General features: G+C 66.4%; 3 protein-coding genes across 3 annotated transcripts in view; 2 read left to right on the forward strand and 1 right to left on the reverse strand.

Moving 5' to 3' along the window:
• The window catches only part of RYR1 (ryanodine receptor 1), a 60,847-nt gene extending 56,348 nt beyond the window's left edge, over positions 1-4,499 (forward strand). The window contains 14 exon segments of the mRNA XM_066984625.1: positions 37-249; positions 1,445-1,575; positions 1,666-1,708; positions 1,785-1,888; positions 1,890-1,913; positions 1,993-2,053; positions 2,146-2,292; positions 2,366-2,500; positions 3,404-3,437; positions 3,440-3,559; positions 3,635-3,699; positions 3,792-3,892; positions 3,996-4,047; positions 4,275-4,499. Of these exon segments, the coding sequence (XP_066840726.1) occupies positions 37-249; positions 1,445-1,575; positions 1,666-1,708; positions 1,785-1,888; positions 1,890-1,913; positions 1,993-2,053; positions 2,146-2,292; positions 2,366-2,500; positions 3,404-3,437; positions 3,440-3,559; positions 3,635-3,699; positions 3,792-3,892; positions 3,996-4,047; positions 4,275-4,370 (1,326 nt within the window). The 3' untranslated portion in view covers positions 4,371-4,499.
• Positions 4,500-4,569: 70 nt separating this feature from the next.
• On the reverse strand, positions 4,570-17,982 carry MAP4K1 (mitogen-activated protein kinase kinase kinase kinase 1). The gene is given in 37 exon segments (XM_066984610.1): positions 4,570-4,723; positions 4,820-4,875; positions 4,974-5,044; positions 5,142-5,219; positions 5,333-5,401; positions 6,432-6,609; positions 8,582-8,685; positions 8,780-8,838; positions 9,078-9,130; positions 9,133-9,182; positions 9,272-9,332; positions 9,457-9,533; positions 10,229-10,313; positions 10,392-10,429; positions 11,214-11,280; positions 11,434-11,601; positions 11,708-11,750; positions 11,888-11,911; positions 12,020-12,064; positions 12,185-12,243; positions 12,453-12,511; positions 12,955-13,067; positions 13,961-14,103; positions 14,208-14,289; positions 14,364-14,385; positions 14,388-14,425; positions 14,513-14,644; positions 14,736-14,808; positions 15,704-15,746; positions 15,868-15,915; positions 16,033-16,088; positions 16,173-16,199; positions 16,202-16,236; positions 16,343-16,433; positions 17,246-17,303; positions 17,857-17,885; positions 17,888-17,982. Coding segments are annotated over 37 exon segments (2,571 nt in total). The 5' UTR covers positions 17,955-17,982; the 3' UTR covers positions 4,570-4,653.
• An 858-nt stretch (positions 17,983-18,840) lies between these two features.
• EIF3K (eukaryotic translation initiation factor 3 subunit K) lies at positions 18,841-21,625 on the forward strand. The gene is made up of 8 exons (XM_066984626.1): positions 18,841-18,997; positions 19,715-19,813; positions 19,896-20,016; positions 20,291-20,365; positions 20,454-20,520; positions 21,167-21,244; positions 21,336-21,461; positions 21,535-21,625. The coding sequence occupies exons 1-8, from the start codon at positions 18,858-18,860 to the stop codon at positions 21,564-21,566; spliced, it is 738 nt and encodes a 245-aa protein (XP_066840727.1). The 5' UTR covers positions 18,841-18,857; the 3' UTR covers positions 21,567-21,625.
• Positions 21,626-22,030: the final 405 nt, after the last annotated feature.

Consider the following 22,030-nt stretch of genomic DNA (forward strand, 5'->3'; position numbering starts at 1 on the left):
ACAAAGGGGGGTGCTGAGCCGGGGTCCCCGTGGCAGGTGTCGGAGCACCCGCCGGGCGCCGAGGAGGAGCCCGAGGAAGGCTCGGGGCTGGCGGTGGAGGCGGAGGCCGGGGAGGCCGGGGCGGAGGGCAGCGTGGTGTACTACTTCCTGGAGGAGAGCACCGGCTACATGCAGCCCGCGCTGCAGGGGCTGGCGCTGGCCCACACCTTGGTGGCCTTCCTCTGCATCATCGGCTACAACTGCCTCAAGGTGGGACGGCCACGCCCCCGTAGGCCACGCCCCCCATGACCACGCCCCCCTTGACCACGCCCCCTTTGGCCACGCCCGTGCTGTTTGCCCCCCACCCCTGGCATTGCTACCTGGGGCTGCAGCTTGCCCTAAGCCACGCCCCCTGGCACCGTGGTCCCGCCCCCCCAAGCGGCCACGCCCACCCCCGGTGGCCACACCCTCCGGGTCATAGCCACGCCCCCCCCCAGGCTCTGTGCCTCCCCTGGCCCCTGCTGACCCCGTGTCCCCAGTGACCCCATTGACCCCAATGGCCCCAATGACCCCATGTCCCCAATGACCCCATTGACCCCATTGACCCCAATGGCCCCAATGACCCCGTGTCCCCAATGACCCCAATGACCCCATTGACCCCAATGACCCCAATGACCCCGTGTCCCCATTGACCCCAATGACCCCATTGACCCCAATGACCCCATTGACCCCAATGACCCCATTGACCCCATTGGCCCCATTGACCCCAATGGCCCCAATGACCCCATGTCCCCAATGACCCCATTGACCCCAATGACCCCATTGGCCCAATGGCCCCAATGACCCCGTGTCCCCATTGACCCCAATGACCCCAATGACCCCATTGACCCCAATGGCCCCAATGACCCCGTGTCCCCAATGACCCCATTGAGCCAATGACCCCATTGGCCCCAATGACCCCATTGGCCCCATTGACCCCAATGACCCCATTGACCCCAATGGCCCCAATGACCCCATTGACCCCACTGACCCCAATGACCCCATTGGCCCCATTGACCCCAATGACCCCATTGACCCCAATGACCCCGTGTCCCCAATGACCCCATTGACCCCAATGGCTGCATTGACCCCAATGACCCCATTGGCCCCATTGACCCCAATGGCCCCATTGACCCCAATGGCCCCAATGACCCCGTGTCCCCAATGACCCCAATGGCCCCAATGACCCTGTTTCCCCAATGACCCCATTGACCCCAATGACCCCATTGACCCCAATGACCCCGTGCCCCCAGTGACCCCAGACCCACGACCCTGTTGACCCCATATCCCCCTGCCACCCCCAGAGCCCCCCATCCCCACACCCTCTCTGACCCCCGACCCCCACGTCCCCCACTAACCCCACTCCCCCTTGCCCCCATTGACCCACCCCGCCCCCACTGACCCCCCGCCCCCGCTGTCCCCCCAGATCCCGCTGGTGATCTTCAAGCGGGAGAAGGAGGTGGCGCGGCGCCTCGAGTTCTCGGGGCTCTACATCACCGAGCAGCCCCCGGACGACGACGTCAAGGGCCAGTGGGACCGGCTGGTGCTCAACGCCCAGTACGGGGGGGGCTGGGGGGAGGGGGCTATTTTTTGGGGGGGGGGGGGCACACAACGTGGGGAACCCCCCTCACCCCTATTCCCCCCCAGGTCCTTCCCTAGCAATTACTGGGACAAATTCGTCAAGAGGAAGGTGAGGGGGGTCCTGGGGGGTAAGGGGGGCAAGGGGGTGGTGACCCCCAGCACCCACACCGGTGCCCCCCCCATAGGTGCTGGAGAAGTACGGGGACATCTACGGGCGCGAGCGCATCGCCGAGCTGCTGGGCATGGAGCTGGCGAGCCTGGAGATCGGGGCGCAGGGCGAGAGGAAGCCCCCCCGACAGCTCCCTGCTCAGCTGGTGGGTGCGGGGGGCCGTTTGGGGACCCCCCCCATGTGTCGGGGTGCCCCCAGCCTCATTTTGTGTGCCCCCCCGCCAGGATCACGTCCATCGACATCCGCTACCAGATCTGGAAGTTCGGGGTCATCTTCACCGACAACGTGAGTCGGGTTGGGGGGGGGACGGACACAACGGGGCGGGATTTTTTTTATTTGGGGGGGGTGTGACGCCGTATTTTGTGCCCCCCCCTCAGTCCTTCCTGTACCTGACGTGGTACATGGCCATGTCCCTGCTGGGCCACTACAACAACTTCTTCTTCGCCTCGCACCTGCTGGACATCGCCATGGGGGTGAAGACGCTGCGCACCATCCTCTCCTCCGTCACCCACAACGGCAAGCAGGTGGGTCGGGGGGACCGGGGGGGGGATTTTATCTCGGGGGGGTTGCTGACGTCGTGTCGCCCCCCCCCTCCAGCTGGCGATGACGGTGGGGCTGCTGGCCGTGGTGGTGTACCTCTACACCGTGGTGGCCTTCAACTTCTTCCGCAAGTTCTACAACAAGAGCGAGGACGAGGACGAGCCCGACATGAAGTGCGACGACATGATGACGGTACGGGGGGGGGCACGGGGGCCGGGGGGTGGGGGGGGGGCGGGGGGGGCCGGGGGGGCTGGGTGGGGCCGGGGGGGCTGCGGCGGTGCCGGGAGGGGACCTGGGTGGTTCTAGGGGGGCTGAAGGGGGCTGGGGGGCCTGGGGAGGACCTGTGCGGGGGCTGGGGGGGATTGGGGTGGGTTGGGGGGTCCCGGGGGCTTCTGAGGGGGGACATGGGTGGTCCTAGGGGGTCTGGGGGGGGTCCTGGGGGGCTGGGGGAGGTTGAGGGGTCTTGGGGGGGGTTGGGGGGGGTCCTGAGGGTCTCTGGGGGTCTCTGGGATGGTTTTGGGGGGTCTAGGGGGGTCTCTGGGGTTGTGGGGGTCTGGGGGTAATTGGGGGGGGTCTCTGGGGGTTTGGGGTGGGTTGGGGGTCCTGGGGGGCTTCTGAGGGGGACATGGGTGGTCCTAGGGGGGTCTGGGGGGGGTCCTGGGGGGCTGGGGGAGGTTAAGGGGTCTTGGGGGGCTCGGGGGGCCTGGGGGGACATGGGGGGGTCGGAGGGGGTCCTGGGGGCATCCTGGGGGACACGGGGGGGCTGAGAGGGACATGGGGGTCGGGGGGGGTCCTGAGGGTCCCTGGGGGTCTCTGGGATGGTTTTGGGGGTCTCTGGGGGTCTCTGGGGTTGTGGGGGGTCTGGGGGTAATTGGGGGGGGGTCTCTGGGGGTTTGGGGGAGTCCTGGAGGTCTCTGGGGTCTCTGGGATGGGTCTGGGGGGGGGGTCGGGGGGGGGGGGTCTCTGGGTTTGTGGGGGTCTGGAGGTACATGGGGGTATCCTGGGGGCCCTGGGGGTGTGGGGGGGTCCTGGGGGGTCTCTGGGATGGTTTGGGGGGGGGGCTCTCCGGTGACGCCCCCCCGCTGCCCCCCCCAGTGCTACCTGTTCCACATGTACGTGGGGGTCCGGGCCGGGGGGGCATCGGGGACGAGATCGAGGACCCGGCGGGGGACGACTACGAGCTGTACCGCGTCGTCTTCGACATCACCTTCTTCTTCTTCGTCATCGTCATCCTCCTCGCCATCATCCAGGGTACGGGGGGGGCGCTTTTTTTTGGGGGGGGGGGGGGTCCGCACCCTGCCGACACCCCCCGACCCCCCCCCCCAGGTCTGATCATCGACGCCTTCGGGGAGCTGCGGGACCAGCAGGAGCAGGTGAAGGAGGACATGGAGGTGCGTGGTGGGGGCGGGGGGGATATTTGGGGTTGGGGGGGGGCAGGAAGCTGGGGACCCCCCCCCGATTTATTTGCCCCCCCCCCCCCCAGACGAAATGCTTCATCTGCGGCATCGGCAGCGACTACTTCGACACGACGCCGCACGGCTTCGAGACCCACACGCTGGAGGAGCACAACCTGGCCAACTACATGTGAGAGGGGCCGGGGGCACGGGGGGGGGCACGGGGGGACTGACCCCCCCTCTGACCTCCCCCCCCCACTGACCGCTGTCCCCCCCCAAAAAAAAAAACCAAGGTTCTTCCTGATGTATCTGATCAACAAGGACGAGACGGAGCACACGGGGCAGGTAAGACCCCCCGAAAATAAAAAGGGGGGGGTCGGGGGGGGGCACACGGGGTGTGGGGGGGTCCTGTGGGATTTGGGGGGGGGCACGGGGGTTGGGGGGCTCCTGTGTCCTGCAATGGGGTGGGGGGTAAAAGGGTGGGGGATGCGGGGGCTGTTATTTTTTTTTTGGGGGGGGGGGCACCCAATTGGGGGGGGGCTTTGGGGGGGTTCAACGTGCCCCCCCCCCAGGAGTCCTACGTGTGGAAGATGTACCAGGAGCGCTGCTGGGACTTCTTCCCCGCCGGCGACTGCTTCCGCAAGCAGTACGAGGACCAGCTGGGGTGACCCCCCCCCGAGAGACCCCCCCCCCACAAAGTCCCCCCCAAAGACCCCCCCAGCTCCTGCCCCCCCCAGCGCCTCTTCTCCTGGCCGGGGGGGGGCCTCCGCTCGTCAATAAAACCCTGCAGACCCCCTCTTTTTGTGCCCCCCCTCCTTTTCGTGCCCCCCCCACCCCCCCAGCACAGACACAGCAATTTTTTGGGGGGGGCTCCTTCATTTTTTTTTTTTTCAGGGTGCAAATAATTAAAAACCGTCAGCAAAAGGGGGGGGGATTTTTCTGGGGGGGGGGTCACGCCTGGACGTAGAGGTTGCTGTAAGCGCCGGCCTCGTCCGTGGGGCGCGTCTCCAGGACCAGGGTGCTGGGGGGGGGGAAACAAGGGGGGGGGCAGGTGAGGGGGGGGCACAGCCTGCTGCCCCCCCCCCAAAAAAAAACCAGGACCCCCCCCGGGCCAAACCTGTGGGAACTGAGCAGGCGGAAAGTCCAGCGCTGGTCCCGGAGCTCCTCGATCAGCTGGGGGGGAGATTTGGGGGCGGGGGAAAGGGGGGGGGTCAGGGGGTGCCCCCCCCCCCAAAAAAAAAATACAAAGGGGGTGCCGGGGGGGTCCTCACCTGGGCCGAGCCCACCTGCCGCACCTGCACCCCGTGCCGCCAGAAGGCCTGGACGCAGCCGCGGACCAGGGCTGGGGGAGGGCATTTTTTTTGGGGGGGGGGGGGCACAGGTCAGAGCCCCCCCCCTCCCCAAATCCCCCCCCCACTTTAGGACCCCCCGGCACCCACCCACGGCCTCCACGGCCACGTCGAAGGCGGTGTCGGGGGCGGCGGGGGCTCCCTGCAGGGTGACGATCTTGACGCTGCCTGGGGGGGGGCGGCAGAAAATTTGGGGGGGGGGGGTCGGGGGGGTCAGAGGGACCCGGGGGGGGTGGGACAGACGGACGGGGGGGGGGGCAGGGACGGACGGACGGACTCACGGTCCAGCAGCACCAGCGCCGTCTCGCTGTCCAGCTGCGTCACCTGCACGGCGCCGGGGCACGAGGGCTCTGGGGGGGGGGGGGGCGGGGGGGGGACACCCCAAAATAAATCCCTGGTGGGTGGCAGGGACCCCCCGCCCCCCCAACACCGGCAGAGACCCCAAAACCCCGGAACCACACGCTGAGGGGGGAAGCCCGAGTCCTCGGGACCCCCCCAAATCGTCAGGGTACCCCAAATCCTCAGGGACCCCCCTAAATCCTCAGGGACCCCCCCCCCAAAACCCTCAGAATCCCCTAAGACCTCAGGACCCCCCCAAAATCCTCAGGGTACCCCAAATCCTCAGGGACCCCCCAAATCCTCAGGGACCCCCCAAACCCTCAGAATCCCCTAAGACCTCAGGACCCCCCAAAATCCTCAGGACCCCCACCAAGTCATCAGGACCCCGAAATTCCCAGGATCCCCTAAATTCCCCCGAATTCCCCTAAATCCCTAGGATCCCCCAAACCCCCGGTATCCCCCCGTATCCTCAGGACCCCCACACTGGGGACCCCCCGGCCCCCACTGGCACTGGCGGGGGTGAACCAGGAGGCGAGGGAGCTGAGCTTGTAAATTCCCCCAAATCCCCCCAAATCCCCCCAAATCCCCCCAAATTCCCCTAAATCCCTAGGATCCCCCAAACCCCGGTATCCCCCCAAATCCTCAGGACCCCCACACTGGGGACCCCCCGCCCCCCCCCCACCCCCACCGGCGCTGGCGGGGGTGAACCAGGAGGCGAGGGAGCTCAGGTTGCAAATTCCCCAAATCCCCCAAATTCCCCCAAATCCCCCAAATTCCCCCAAATCCCCCCAAATTCCCCCAAATCCCCCAAATTCCCCCAAATCCCCCAAATTCCCCTAAATCCCCAAATTCCCCAAATCCCCCTAAATTCCCCCAAATCCCCCCAAATTCCCCCAAATCCCCCCAAATCCCCCAAATTCCCCCAAATCCCCCAAATTCCCCTAAATTCCCCCAAATTCCCCTAAATCCCTAGGATCCCCCAAACCCCCGGTACCCCCCCGTATCCTCGGGCCCCCCCCACCCCGGGGCCCCCCCGCTCACCGCTGCCGGCGGGGGTGAACCAGGAGGTGAGGGAGTTGAGGTTGATGGTGTGCAGCAGCACGGGGCGCGCGGGCGAGGGGCCGGGGCTGACCCCGATGCAGACGCTGGGGTACGCGGCCCCGGGGGGCACCAGCAGCTCGAACACCCGCAGCGGGGACGGCAGCGGGAAGTCGAAGTGCTGGGGGGGGCGTGGGGTGCGGGGACGTGTTATGGGGGCGTGGGGGACATCGGGGTATGGGGATGTGACGGGGGGCACGGGGACATGGGGACATTGGGGTATGGGGATGTTATGGGGGCGTTGGGACATGGGGACATTGGGGCACGGAGACGTGTTATGGGGGCGTTGGGGACATCGGGGTATGGGGATGTGACGAGGGGCACGGGGACATGGGGACATTGGGGTATGGGGACATGTTATGGGGGTGTGGGGACATGGGGACATTGGAGACATGGGGACATTGGGGTGTGGGGACGTGTTATGGGGGCGTTGGGGACATCGGGGTATGGGGATGTGACGGGGAGCATGGGGACATGGGGACATTGGGGTATGGGGACGTGTTATGGGGGCGTTGGGGATGTGGGGACATGGGGACATTGGGGTATGGGGATGTGTTATGGGGGCGTTGGGGACATGGGGACATTGGGGCGCAGGGACGTGTTGTGGGGGCGTTGGGGACATCGGGGTATGGGGATGTGACGGGGGGCACGGGGACATGGGGACATTGGGGTATGGGGACGTGTTATGGGGCATTGGGGACATGGGGACGTTGGGGCGCGGGGACGTGTTATGGGGGCGTTGGGGATGTGGGGACATGGGGACATTGGGGCACAGGGACATGTTATGGGGGCATGGGGGCATGGGGACATTGGGGTGTGGGGACGTGTTATGGGGGCGTTGGGGACATCAGGGTATGGGGATGTGACGGGGGGCACGGGGACATGGGGACATCGGGGTATGGGGACATGTTATGGGGGTGTGGGAACATGGGGACATTGGAGACATGGGGACATTGGGGTGCGGGGACGTGTTATGGGGGCGTTGGGGACATCGGGGTATGGGGATGTGACGGGGAGCACGGGGACATGGGGACATTGGGGTATGGGGACGTGTTATGGGGGCATTGGGGACGTGGGGACATGGGGACATTGGGGTGCGGGGACGTGTTATGGGGGCGTTGGGGACATCGGGGTATGGGGATGTGACGGGGAGCACGGGGACATGGGGACATTGGGGTATGGGGACGTGTTATGGGGGCATTGGGGACGTGGGGACATGGGGACATTGGGGTGCGGGGACGTGTTATGGGGGCGTTGGGGACATCGGGGTATGGGGATGTGACGGGGAGCACGGGGACATGGGGACATTGGGGTATGGGGACGTGTTATGGGGGCATTGGGGACGTGGGGACATGGGGACATTGGGGTGCAGGGACATGTTATGGGGGCGTTGGGGACGTGGGGACGTTGGGGTGCGGGGACGTGTTATGGGGGCGTTGGGGACATTGGGGTATGGGGATGTGACGGGGGGCACGGGGACATGGGGACGTTGGGGACATCGGGGTATGGGGACATGTTATGGGGGTGTGGGGACATGGGGACATTGGAGACATGGGGACATTGGGGTATGGGGACGTGTTATGGGGGCGTTGGGGACGTGGGGACATGGGGACATGTTATAGGGACATGGGGACAATGGGGCACAGGGACATGTTATGGGGGCATTGGGGCACGGGGATGTGACATGGGGACGTGGGTGCATGGGGACACTGGGGTGCGGGGGTGTGTTATGGGGGCACTGGGGACATGGGGGTGTGTTATGGGGACATTGGGGTACAGGGGTGTGGCTTGGGGACGTGGGGACATGGGGACGGGGACATGGGGATGGGGGGCACGGACGTGTGTTACGGGGACTGGGGGGCATGGGGACATCTTATGGGGACATTGGGGTACGGGGACATGACATGGGGACATGGGGACACGGGGACACGGGGACGTGGGGCTAACGGGGCATGATGCCACCAGCCCCCCCCACGGGGCCATGGCAGCCTGCCATGGGGGGGGGGTGACAACGGCACAGGGGGGTGACAACGACACGAGGGGGGTGACAATGACACGGGGGGGTGACAACGACCCGGGGGGGGCAGCGGTACCTTGACCAGGAGGAACTTCTGCATGGGCTCGTACCACTGCAGCAGCACCACGCCGGCGTCCAGCGCCCCGCACAGGTAGTGGCAGCCCGTCTGCGCGTTCCTGCCTGGGGACGTGGGGGGGGACACACCCCGTCAGCCCCCCCCCCGCCCCCCCTTTTGTGCCCCCCCCCCCAAAAAAAATAAAATCCCCGCGCTCACCCACGCAGCACGTCCGGCAGCCCTTGGTGTCGGGGATTTTGGTGGAGGTGGCGTTTTTCCTGGGGGGGGGGGAGAAATTTTTTTGGGGGGGGGGCACGGATTAATCCCCCCCCCACAGTCACCATCACCCCCCCCCCCCGTGTGCCCCAAGGTGGTTTGGGGTCCCCCCCCCGGTGTGTGTGCAGTGGAACTGGGGGGGGGGGGCAGTGGGATTTGGGGGGGCACAGTGGGATTTTGGGGGGGGGATGGGGGGGATTTGGGGGTGCGGGGGGTCTCGGGGTGCCCCCCCGTCCCGTACCTGGGCAGCAGGCGGTGGGGGGAGAGGTGCCCCCCGGGCGCTGCTCCCTCTTGCTCTGCTCGTAGAGCCCCAGCAGGCTGTGGGAGTACAGCTGCGGGGTCTTCCCTGGGGGGGGGGTCCCAAATTTTGGGGGGGGGGGTCAGCGAGAGGCTGCCCCCCCCCCAATCCCCAGCCCCCCCGTGCCCCCCACTCACCCGACACCGACATGAGGACGTTGCCGATGGTGTAGAGCCAGGAGGTGCGGCTGTGGTAGAGCTGGGGGGGGGGTCAGCGCAGGGGGCTGGGACCCCCCCCATATTTTGGGACCCCCATATTTTGGGACCCCCCCCATATTTTGGGACCCCCCATATTTTGGGACCCCCGCCCCCCCCAGACCCACCAGCTCCAGCGTGGCCTCGCGCTCGCTCTGGTTCAGGGTGAAGATCCCCTCCTCGGCCCCCAGGATCAGGTGGGGGTCTGGGGGGGGGGGCGGGGGGGTCAGCGGCGGTGCCCTCCCAGTGCCCCCCAGCGTCCCCCCAGTGTCCCCCAAAGTCCCCAGTGTGCCCCCGTTGTCCCCAGTGTCCCCCCATCACCCCAGTGCCCCCAGTGTCTCCCAGTGTCCCCCAGGGCTCCCCAGTGCCCCCAGTGCGCCCCCAGTGTCCCCAACCTGTCCCCAGTGTCCCCGCTGCCCCCACCCCATTTCCCCAGTGTCCCCAAAGCCCCCCCGTGCCCCCAATGTCCCCGATGTCCCCATGCCCCCCCGTGTCCCCAACACGTCCCCAGTGTCCCCAACCTGTCCCCAGTGTCCCCAAAGCCCCCCGTGCCCCCAATGTCCCCGATGTCCCCATGCCCCCCCGTGTCCCCAACACGTCCCCAGTGTCCCCAACCTGTCCCCAATGTCCCCAAAGCCCCCCCGTGCCCCCAATGTCCCCGGCGTCCCCAAAGCCCCCCCATGTCCCCAACCTGTCCCCAATGTCCCCAAAGCCCCCACCCCACTTCCCCAGTGTCCCCAAAGCCCCCCCGTGCCCCCAATGTCCCCGGTGTCCCCAGAGCCCCCCATGTCCCCAACCTGTCCCCAAAGCCCCCACCCCGCTGTCCCCAGAATGTCCCCGTGCCCCCACCCCGTTGTCCCCCCCCCGTGCCCCCGATGTCCCCAACCCCCCCAGCCCCACCCTGGGTGCCGGGGTGCGTCCAGGTGGCGGTGGCCGTCAGGCGCAGGGGGCACCCCTCAAACACCTTCCGGAACAGGGCCCCGTCCTGGGGGGGGGACAGCGGTGACGGGGGGGCCGTGCCCGTGCGCCCCCCCCCCCAACAAAGGATCCCCCCAGCACTCACCTGGGGCTTCAGGGCGGCCCCCCGTTGTCCGCGGGGACCTGGGGGGGGCAAATATGGGGGGGTAAGTGGGGGGGGGGGTAAAAATGGGGGGGTAAATTGGGGGGTAAATGGGGGGTAAATAGGGTGGGGGATAAACGGGGGGTAAATGGGGGGGTAAATGGGGAGGGGGGTAAATGGGGGGTAAATGGGGAGGGGGTAAGTGGGGAGGGTAAATGGCGGGGTAAATATGGGGGGATGAATGGGGGGTAAATGGGGGGTAAATGGGGGTAAATTGGGGGTAAATTGGGGGGTAAATGGGGTGGGGGTAAATGGGGAGGGGGTAAGTGGGGGGGGGTAAATGGCGGGGTAAATATGGGGGGGGGTAAATGGGGGGGTAAATTGGGGGGTAAATGGGGTGGGGGATAAACGGGGGGGTAAATGGGGGGTAAATGGGAGGAGTAAATGGGGAGGGGGGTAAATGGGGGGGGGTAAATGGGGGGTAAATGGGGGTAAATGGGGGGTAAATGGGGAGGGGGTAAGTGGGGGGGGTAAATGGCGGGGTAAATATGGGGGGGTAAATATGGGGGGTAAATGGGGGGGTAAATTGGGGGGGGGTAAATTGGGGGGTAAATGGGGTGGGGGATAAACGGGGGGTAAATGGGGGGGTAAATGGGAGGAGTAAATGGGAGGGGGGTAAATGGGGGGTAAATGGGGAGGGGGTAAGTGGGGGGGTAAATGGCGGGGTAAATATGGGGGGGATAAATGGGGGGTAAATTGGGGGGTAAATATGGGAGGTGATAAATGGGGAGGGGGTTAAAGGGGGGGTCGCTGGGGGGGTCTCACCGCTCTCCGGGTTTTCTCGGCCTTGGGGGCAGCAGGGGCCGCTCGTCGCCCGCCCAGAGCGTGGGGTCTTGGGGTGGGGGGGGACAATGGTTGGGGGGGGGCATCTCCCTGCGCCCCCCACCCCCGGTACACCCCAATATACCCCCGCCCCCCCACCCCCCGTACACCCCAATATCCCCCCTTTGCCCCCCCCCCCCCAAAAGCGTTTCCCCCGTCCCACCTGAGCTGGCGGCCAGGGGCACCCCGCGGGGGGGGCCGGGGTCCGAGCCCCCCGCGGGGCCGCTGGCGCAGCGCACCAGGGCCGGGGGGGCTGCTCCAGGAGGGGCCCCCGCGGCCGCGGGCGGGGGTCTTCGGGGGGGGCCTCGGCAGAGCCCGAGCGGAATTTAGGCTGATATTGGGATGGGGGGGGAAATAAGGGGTCAGCAGCTGGGGGGGGGACATAAAAAAAGGGGGGGGGGGCCCCGGTGCGTGTGTCCCCCCCCCCAATAACTCACCTTGGGGGGCAGCGGGGGGGCATCGTCGGCGGGCAGCGTGGCGCTGGGGGGAGAGGGAGGGTGTCAGTGGGGGGGGGCACCGAGGGGGGGATAAAAGAGGGAGGCCTGGTTTTTTTTTGGGGGGGGGGCGTCATGGGGGGGGGGGAACAGAGTGTGTCCCCCCCCCCCCCGAAGCCTTACCTGTTGGGGTCGCAGCGGGTGGGGCTGCGGGAGGGAGGAGAGAGGTGAGATGGGGGGGGGGGGGCAAAAGGGGGGACAAATTGGGGGGCAAAAGCGGAGGGGGGGGATTTTTTTTTGGGGGGGGTCACCCACATGTCCACGTCGTCGTAGTCGTCGTCGTCGTCCGACGTGTCGTCCCTGCGAGCAGCGGGCGTCAGCATGGGCCCCCCTCAAAATAGTGCCCCCCCCCCCATTGTGCCCCCTCCCCACGTTTTGCCCCCCCCCCCCCCCAATATTTTATCCCCCCCCCCGTCTCACCGGGCGCTGCTCTCGGAGCCCCCTCCTCGCCTGCCGCAGCCGGGCTTTGCCAGACGCACCTGGGGGGGGGCGCAAGGGGGGGGGGGCGTTAAAAGGGGGGGGGCTACAACCAGAGACACCCCCCCCAAAAAAAAACCACCCCAAGAACCCCCCAGGGGGACCAAGACCCCCCAGGAGTCTCCCCCCCCCCCCAGGAGACCTCCAGCCCCTCCCAAGTCTCCCCCCAAGGACCCCCCCAATTTTTTTTTGGGGGGGGGGGAGCACGTACCGCATGTGCCAGGGGGTCGCCCTCCTTCTGCCAGCACCGGGCCCCGCCGAGGGGGTGCACTGCGGGGGGGGGGGTAATGGGGTATTTGGGGGGTAATGGGGTTTTTGGGGGGCATGGGGGGGCTGGGGGATTTGGGGGGTAATAGGGTATTTGGGGGGGTAATAGGGTATTTGGGGGGGGGTATTTGGGGGGGACTGTGGTATTTGGGGGGTAATAGGGTTTTTGGGGGGTATGGGGGGGGCTGGGGTATTTGGGGGGTAATGGGGGATTTGGGGGTATTTGGGGGGGACTGGGGTATTTGGGGGTATTTGGGGAATTTGGGGGGTATTTGGGGGGGTGATGGGGCATTTGGGGGGTTACGGGGTATTTCGGGGGGTAACGGGGATTTGGGGGGTATATGGGGGATTTGGGGGGTATTTGCGGGGTAATGGGGTATGGGGGGCACAGGGGATGGGGGGCAGGAGCCGTTTGGGGGTCCGGGGGTCCCGGGGGTCCCACTCACGGTCGGGGCCGCAGCGCCCGGCCGGGGGCCGGTGGGTGGAGTGGATCCGGCGGGGCACGGGGGGGCAGCTGAAGGGAGCGGGGTGAGGGGGGCAGCGCCAGAGCCCCCAGTCCCTCCCAGTGCCCCCCAGTCACCCCCAGTCCCTCCCATTGCCCCCCAGTTTCCCCCCAGTCCCCCCAACCCATGCCCCCGGTCCCTCCCAGTCCCTCCCAGTCCCCCCATCCCATGCCCCCAGTCCCTCCCAGTTGCCCCCAGTCCCTCCCAGTTCCCCCCAGTGCCCCCATCCCATTACCTCCAGTCCCTCCCAGTCCCCCCCAGTCTCTCCCAGTCTCTCCCAGTCCCTTCCAGTCCCTCCCAGTCCCTCCCAGTCCCCCCATCCCATGCCCCCAGACCCTCCCAGTTCCCCCCAGTGCCCCCATCCCATTACCTCTAGTCCCCCCAGTCCCCCCCAGTCCCTTCCAGTCCCTCCCAGTCCCCCCCAGTCCCCCCAGTCTCTCCCAGTCCCTTCCAGTCCCTCCCAGTCCCCCCATCCCATTATCCCCAGTTCCCCCCAGTCCATCTATCCCATGCCCCCAGTCCCTCCCAGTTGCCCCCAGTCCTTCCCAGTCCACCCCCAGTGCCCCCATCCCATTACCTCCAGTCCCTTCCAGTCCCCCCAGTCTCTCCCAGTCTCTCCCAGTCCCTTCCAGTCCCTCCCAGTCCCTCCCAGTCCCCCCATCCCATGCCCCCAGACCCTCCCAGTTCCCCCCAGTGCCCCCATCCCATTACCTCTAGTCCCCCCAGTCCCCCCAGTCTCTCCCAGTCTCTCCCAGTCCCTCCCAGTCCATCCCAGTCTCTCCCAGTCCCTTCCAATCCCTCCCAGTCCCTCCCAGTCCCCCCATCCCATTATCCCCAGTTCCCCCCAGTCCATCTATCCCATGCTCCCAGTCCCCCCCAGTCCCCCCCCAGTCCCTCCCAGTCCCTCCCAGTCCCCCCAGTCCCCCCAGTCCCCCCCAGTCCCCCCAGTCCCTCCCAGTCCCCCAGTCCCCCCCACCTCGGGCTCCTCCTCGTCGGGCTCGCAGCCCCCGGGACCCTCTCGGGGTCCCGAACCTTCTCCAGCAGCTCCAGGGTCAGCGCCCGGCTCAGCCCCGGCTGGGCCACGAACTGGTGCTGGGGGGGGGGCGCGGGGGGCGTCAGCCTTTGGGGTGGGGGGGGGGGGTCCTGGATTTTGGGGAGGGGGGGGCTTTTTTTTTGGGGGGGGGGGCCGTCCTTACCCCCAGCATCTTGGCGGCGCTGGGGCGCTTCTTGGGGTTTTTGGTCAGCGTCACCTTGACGAAGTTGTGGAAGGCGGGGGTCCTGGGGGGGGGTCACGGATTGTGGGGGCCCGATGCACGCCCCCCCCCCCCCAAAATTTAAATCGCCCCCCTCACCATTTGGCTTTGTCCTTCAGCTTGGGGGCTGGTAGCCGCTCTTGGACATCAGGAACAGCACCCTGGGGGGGGGGGGCAAAAAGGGGGGGGGGTGATTTTTTTTTTTTTTTTGGGGGGGGGGGGTCCCGGGGCGGGGGGGGGGCACTGACCGCAGCGGGTGCACGTCGAACATGGGGGGCTGCAGCTCGGCCAGCTCCACGGCCGTGATGCCCACGGACCAGACGTCGCAGAGCTCGTTGTACCCCCCCTTCAGCTCCACCGCCGCCACCTCGGGGGCCATCCTGGGGGGGGGGGGGCACAGCTCCGTGGACCCCCCCCTCCAAAAAAAAATAAATGATCCCCCCCACCCCAAAATAAGCGCCCCCCCCGTACCAGTAGGGCGTGCCGATGAAGGACATGCGGCGGGCGAAGGTGGCGCTGATCTGCGCCGCGATCCCGAAGTCGGCTGGGGGGGGGACAAGGGGGTCCTGCGGCCCCCCCCGCGCACAGACCCCCCCACTTCTCCATCTGCCCCCCAGGTCCCCATTCGCCCCCCCCCCCCCCAGGTCCATTTTGCCCCCCAGGTCCCCATTTGTCCCCCCCAGGTCCATTTTGCCCCCCGGTCCCCATTTGCCCCCCAGCCCCTTTCACCCCTTAACCCCCCACTGCCCCCCAGCCCCTTTTTGCCCCCCATTTACCCCCCAACCCCCCCGGCCCCCCATTCCCCATTTACCCCCCAACCCCCATTTACCCCCAGCCCATTTTTGCCCCCCAGCCCCTTTTGCCCCCCAATTCCCCATTTACCCCCCAAGCCCCCCATTGCCCCCAATCCCCCCCTTGCCCCCCAGCCCCCCTTGTCCCCCAATTCCCCCATTTACCCCCAGCCCCTTTCTGCCCCCCCGCCCCTTTCTGCCCCCCAGCCCCTTTTTCCCCCCCAGCCCCTTTCTGCCCCCCCAGCCCCTTTTTCCCCCCAGCCCCTTTCTGCCCCCCCAGACCCTTTCTGCCCCCCCCAGCCCCTTTCTGGCCCCCAGCCCCTTTCTGCCCCCCAGCCCCTTTCTGCCCCCCAGCCCCTTTCTGCCCCCCCCCCAGCCCCTCTCTGCCCCCCCGCCCCTTTCTGCCCCCCCCCCAGCCCTCTCTCTGCCCCCCCCCCCAGCCCCTTTCTGCCCCCCCCCCCAGCCCCTTTCTGCCCCCCCAGCCCCTTTCTGCCCCCCAGACCCTTTCTGCCCCCCAGCCCCTTTTTGCCCCCCCAGACCCTTTCTGCCCCCCAGCCCCTTTTTCCCCCCCAGCCCCTTTCTGCCCCCCCAGCCCCTTTCTGCCCCCCCCAGCCCCTTTTGCCCCCCCCGCGCCCCCCCCGCACTCACCCAGCTTCACCTCCCCGCTGTCGTTGATCAGGATGTTGGCGCCCTGCAGCCACGGGACGGGGTCAACGCCCCCCAATTTGCCCCCCCCCTAAATTTACCCCCCCATTTCACCCCCCCCCACTTCCCCCCCTCACTTGCCCCCCCCCCCATTTGCCCCCCCTCACCTTGATGTCCCTGTGGATCTTGCCCTGGGAGTGCAGGTACGAGACGCCCTACGAGCATTTTTTTTTGGGGGGGGGTCACCCATTTAGGATTTTTTTTTTGTGGGGGGGGTCAGCCCCACATTTAGGGTCCCAAAGTGGGGGGGGGGGACAAGGGGGGGGGGTCACCTCTAGGGTCTCCCTGCACACGTAGGCGATCTGCTGCTCCGACAGGGGCCCGGTCACTGCAGGGAGGGGGGATTACCAAGGGGGGGTTACCAAGGTGTTGCCCCCCCCCAAATTTGTGTCCCCCCCCCCCCAAAAAATACCGTGGTAAATGTCCTGCAGCGAGCCCCCCCGCACAGCTCCATGCAGATCCACAGCTTGTTGCACCTGCGCGGCCAGGAAGGGGTTAACGGGGTCGGTGTTTTTTTTGGGGGGGGGGCTGTTTTTTTGGGGGGGGGGGGTTGGTGGGGGGTATTTTTGGAGGGGGGGTCACCAGCTGTAGCTGCCGAAGTAGGCGACGATGTTGGGGTGCTGGCAGGAGCGGATCATCAGGATCTCCTGCTGGATCGTGGCGCAGTCGTCGTCTGGGGGGGGGGGGGGCACCGAAAAATGGGGACCCCAAAAGGTTGGGGGGGGGGGCTGGGGGTCCGGGACCCCCCCCCCCAAAAAAAAATAGGAGGTGCCGGGGGGTGGGGAGGGGGTGAGGGGACCCCAAAGGCTTTGTGGGGTGGGGGGCACGGGGGCGTGGTGGTGCCCCCAGGAAGGGGGGGGAGTACTGGGGGGGGGGTTGGGGGGGGGGTTGTTATGGGGTTTGGGGGGATTAAGGTTTTTTGGGGGGGGGGGGGGGTTAAGGGGTTTTTGGGGGTGTTAAGGGGATTTTGGGGGGTGTTCAGGGGTCCTGGGGGTATTGGGGGGCATTCAGGGCTATTGGGGAGGTCTAAGGGGTGTTGGGGGGGGCATTAAGGGGTATTTGGGGGGGTTAAGGGGTAAGGGGGGGTTAAGGGGTATTTGGGGGCGGTTAAGGGGTATTGGGGGGCATTATGGGGTCGGGGGGGTTAAGGGGTAAGGGGGGAGTTAAGGGGTATTTGGGGGGGGTTAAGGGGTATTTGGGGGGGTTAAGAGGTACTGGGGGGGCATTATGGGGTCGGGGGGGGTTAAGGGGTATTTGGGGGGGGGTTAAGGGGTATTTGGGGGGGTTAAGAGGTACTGGGAGGGCATTGAGGGGTCCGGGGGGCATTATGGGGTCCGGGGGGACGCTGGGGGGTCCTGGGGGCATTCGGGGGTTCCGGGGCAGCACTGGGGGGGCAACACGGGAGGGGGTTAGGGCCATTGGGGGGCGTGGAGGGGATCGGGGGGTCCCGGGGGGTCCCGGGGTCCCAGGTGCCCCCCCACTCACCTGCTTCCATTTTGACCACCTTGATGGCGGCCGCCTCGCCCGTGGCCTTGCTGCGGGCCTGGGGGGGCCGGGAGGGGGGTCAGGGCCCGCGGGGACCTCCCCCAGTTCCTCCCAGTGCCTCCCAGTTCCTCCCAGTCCCCCCCCAGTTCCTCCCAGTTCTTCCCAGTCCCTCCCAGTGCCCCCCAGTGCCGGATGCACCAGGCCTCACGGCGGGGGGGGGGGTGGGCGCTCCTCGGGGATGCGGATGCTGCCGGGGGGGGGGGAACTGGGAGCACTGGGAGCAACTGGGAGGCACTGGGAGGGGGGGCACCCCATAAGGGGATCTGGGTGGGGGCGCCCCACCCCCAGTAAGGGGGAATCCCATAGCGGGGGGGGCCACGTGGGGACGCCGTGGTGTGTCCCCCTCCCTCCCCCAAAACGGACGTTTTTGGGGTTCCCTCCCCAAAATGGATTTTTTAGGGTCCCCCCAAATGGATTTTTTTTTGCCCCCCCCCCAAAATGGTCTTTTTTGGGTTCCACCCCCAAAATGGACTTTTTCTGGGATTTCCCCCCAAAATGCACTTTTTTGGGTCCCCCTCCCAAGATGTTTTTTTGGGGTCCCCCCCCGTCACCTTGTAGACGTCCCCGTAGGTGCCCCCCCGAGGCGCTGCAGGACCTCGAAGTCCTCCTGGGGGTCGCGGGCGGCGATGCGCAGCAGCCGGGGGTCCATGGCGGGGCCCCCCTGCCCCCCCCCAAAAAAAACCGCCCCCCCCCCCAAATTGCCCCCCCCCTCCTCGCCCCCTGTCTCGGGGTCGGGCGGCGCGGAGCTGCGGGACCCCCGGCCCCCCCGGCCCCACAAGGCGCCGCGCGGCGGAAGGGGAAACTGAGGCACGGCCCCCCCGGGACCCGGCATCCGGGGGGCGCCCCCCCCCCCGCCAAACCACAGCGAGGGCGGGACCAGTACGGACCAGTAAGGCACCAGTACGGGCCCAGCGGTGGCCTCCTGGCCCCCCCTCCCATTTTGGCCTGGCTGTGGCCCCCCCTCCCATTTTGGCACCAGTAAGGGCCCGCTTTGACCTCAGTGACCCCCAGCAGGGCGCAGTGACCCCCAGTTCATCCCAGTTCATCCCAGTATGACCCATCCTGCACCCAGTGTGGCCCCCTGCTGCGTACTGGGCCCAGTTTGGCCCAGTTCCTCCCAGTACGAGCCCCCTCCCTGTCATGCGGGTGCGCTTTGACCTTTCTCTGCCTCCAGTTTGGCCCAGTTTGACCGAGTTTGAATCATTTCGGCCCAGTTTGACCCAGTTCGCCCCATTTTGCCCCAGTTTGAGTCATTTTGGCCCAGTTTGAACCATTTCGTCCCAGTTTGACCCAGTTCGGCTCAGTTTGACCGAGTTTGAATCATTTCGGCCCAGTTTGACCCAGTTCGGCCCAGTTTGCCCTAGTTCAGCCCCGCGCCGTGACCGGGAGGGGGCGCCCCGGCTGGTGGGCGTGGCCTGGCCCAGTGGGCGTGGCCATCGCCGGGTAGGCGTGGCCAGAGGCGAGGTGGGCGTGGCCACCGAGTATATCCCGCCACTTTCTGCGCCTGCGCGGCGCCCCGCGGTCCTCCGGCCGAGTCCTCCCCCTTCCCGCCATGCCCGGCGAGCGGCCTCGCCGGAAGCGGAAGCTGCCGCGGCCGGCGGAAGCGGGCTGGGATCCGGCACTTCCGGCCGCTATGGCGCTGTTCGAGCAGATGCGGGCCAACGTGGGGAAGCTGCTGCGGGGCATCGACCGGTACCGGGCGGGGGGGCGTGAGGGGGTCTCGGGGGGGTGTTGGGAGGGGGTTGGGGGGTTTGGGATGTAGGGGGGGACCGGGGGGGCTCTGAGGGGGCTCTGAGGGGGGGAGTGGGCGCCTGGAGAGGTCGGGGGGCGGAGGGGGGTCCTGGGGGGCTCGGGGGGCCCTGGGGGATCCTGGGGGGGGGGGTGAGGGGTTTTAAGGGGATTTAGGGGGGCTGGGGGGGGGTCCCGGAGGGGTTTGAGGGGGGGGGTGGGAGAGGTTTCGGGGGGTCCTGGGGGGTTGTGGGGGTCCGGTGGGGGGGTTCTGGGAGGTTTTGAGGGGGATTAAGGGGATTTGGGGGGGGGGCTGGGGGATTTGAGGGGGCTGGGGAGGTCTCGGAGGAGTTTGGGGGGTGGGAGAGGTTTTGGGGGGTCCTGGGGGGGTTCTGGGGGTCTGGGGGGGTTCTGGGAGGTTTTGAGGGGGATTAAGGGGATGGGGGGTGGGGCTTGGGAGGGGGCCCGGGGGGGTTGAGGGGATTTTGGGGGGATTTGGGGGGTTTGAGGTGGTGTGGGGGGGTTCAGAGGGGTGGTGTGGGGGGTGTTCAGAGGGGCTTTGGGGGAATGTGGGGGGTTGTGAGGGCTTTGGGGAGGGGTTTGGGTTTTTTTGGGGGGGGGGGGCGGGCTGCAGCCCAGGGGTCCTGGAGCGCCCCCCCCAGGAGTGTTTCTCCCCCCCAGGTACAATCCCGAGAACCTGGCCACGCTGGAGCGCTACGTGGAGACGCAGGCCAAGGAGAACGCCTACGACCTGGAGGCCAACCTGGCCGTGCTCAAACTGTGAGCCCCAAAACCCCCCAGAAACCCCCCCAAAACTCCCCAACCCCCCCAGACCCCCCCCCGCTGACAACCCCCCCCGCAGGTACCAGTTCAACCCGGCCTTCTTCCAGACGGCGGTGACGGCGCAGATCCTGCTCAAGGCGCTCACCAACCTGCCCCACACCGACTTCACGCTCTGCAAGTGCATGATCGACCAGGCCCACGTATCCTGCCCGCGGGGGCGCTGTAATTACTTGGGGGGGGGCACATCTTAATTATTTCTGCCGGGGGGCACAAGAAGCAGGGGCATTGTGCCCAGCCCCCAGCACCGGGGGGCTTTTCCCTGCCTCATTTCTCCTCTTTCTCGAGGGTGAAACCCCAAAATTGGATGTTTTGGGGGGGGGGGGGGCAATAAAGGGTGTGTGTGTTTTTTTTTTTTTTTTTCACGGGGGGGGGGGGGGCACCGCTCTGCCCGTTCCCCTTGACCCCCCGCTGCAGCAGGAGGAGAGGCCGATCCGGCAGATCCTGTACCTGGGGGAGCTGCTGGAGACCTGCCACTTCCAGGCCTTCTGGGTGAGCCCCCCCCCCAAAATAAAACAATTTGGGGATTTATTGGGGTTTGTGTGATTTATTTTTGTTTTATTTTATTCCCCCCCGGCAGCAAGCACTGGACGAGAACATGGAGCTGCTGGACGGGATCGCCGGCTTCGAGGACTCCGTGAGGAAGTGTCAGTGGAGCCGGGGGGGGCTTTTGGGATTGGGGGCTTTTGGGGGAGGTTTGGAGGTTTTGGGAGGGGTTTGGGGGGCTTTTGGGATTTTTGGGGGGCTTTTGGGGGGGTTGTGGATTTTGGGAGGGGTTTTGGGGCTTTTGGGGGCTGGGGTTTGGGGGGGTTGGAGGGCTTTTGGGGGGGGGATTGGAGGTTTTGGGGGGCTTTATGGGATTTTGGGAGGGGTTTTGGGGGGCTTTGTGGGATTTTGGGAGGGGCTTCTGGGGGGGTTGTGGATTTTGGGAGGGGTTTGGGGGGTTTTGGAGGGTTTTTGGGGGGCTTTGGGGCTTTTGGGAAGGTTCTTGGGGGGCTTTTGGGATTTTTGGGGGGGTTGTGGATTTTGGGAGGGGTTTGGGGGGGTTTTGGAGGGTTTTTGGGGGGCTTTGGGGCTTTTGGGAAGGGTTTTTGGGGGGTTGTGGATTTTGGGAGGGGTTTTGGGGATTTTGGGGGCTGGGGTTTGGGGGGCTGTGGGGCTTTTGGGAGGGGTTTGGGGGAGATTTGGGGACTTCAGGGGGTGTTTCTGCCCCGGGGGGGGCGATTTGGGGATTTTTTGGGTTTTTTTTTGCTGATTTGCCTGCCCCCCCCCCCCCCCCCCCCCCCCCCGCAGTCATCTGCCACGTGGTGGGCATCACCTACCAGCACATCGACCGCTGGCTGCTGGCCGAGATGCTGGGCGACCTCTCGGGTAAGGACGGGGGCGCACACACCCACCCTGGGTTGGGAGATTTGGGGGGGGGGCCCGCAGGGCGCTGACCCCCCCCCCCCGCGCCCCCCAGAGGCGCAGCTGAAGGTGTGGATGAGCAAGTACGGGTGGAGCGAGGCGGAGGCGGGCAGGGTGCTGATCTGCAGCCAGGAGGAGAGCGTCAAGCCCAAGAACATCGTGGAGAAAATCGACTTCGACAGTGGGTGCGGGGCTGGGGGGGCGTGGGGGGGCCTGACCCCCCATAACCCCCCCCCCGTGTTCTGCCCCCCCAGGTGTCTCCAGCATCATGGCGTCGTCCCTCTGAGCCCCCCACCCCGGTGTCGGCACGGGTTTTAATCGAGTTAATTAAAGGAGAGAGTGAGATCTGGCTCTGTGCTGCGTGGGGGGAACACACCTCATGAATATTAACGACATTCATCAGACTGCATCATTAATATTCATTAGATCACATTACTGAATGCTCCCGGTGAATATTAATGAGCCTGGTGATGTGATGGGGTGACACGCCCACATCATTAGTATTAATGAGCTCTGTGGTGTAATGAAGGTGCAGCGGGGGCTCACCACCTCCTTCCCCCCCTCATTAATATTAATCATAATTAAAAGGAGCATTAATTGAGCCACAGGGGGAGGGCGCACTTCTGTATGAATATTAACGAGCCCAGGGGGGTAATGAAGGTGTTTTGGGGTGGCACGCCCACCTCATTACTGTTAATGAGCTCTGTGGTGTAATGAAGGTGCAGTGGGGGCTCAGCACCCCTTAGCCTC

The sequence above is a fragment of the Anser cygnoides genome, chromosome 29 (assembly GCF_040182565.1).
Source record: "Anser cygnoides isolate HZ-2024a breed goose chromosome 29, Taihu_goose_T2T_genome, whole genome shotgun sequence".
Lineage (NCBI taxonomy): Eukaryota > Metazoa > Chordata > Aves > Anseriformes > Anatidae > Anser > Anser cygnoides.

Coding starts and splice junctions, on each gene's coding strand:
- EIF3K (XM_066984626.1), top strand. CDS start 18,858: ATGCCCGGCGAGCGGCCTCGCCGGAAGCGGAAGCTGCCGCGGCCGGCG. Junction 18,998..19,714: donor CTGCTGCGGGGCATCGACCG/GTACCGGGCGGG, acceptor TCTCCCCCCCAG/GTACAATCCCGAGAACCTGG. Junction 20,366..20,453: donor GCCACTTCCAGGCCTTCTGG/GTGAGCCCCCCC, acceptor CCCCCCCGGCAG/CAAGCACTGGACGAGAACAT.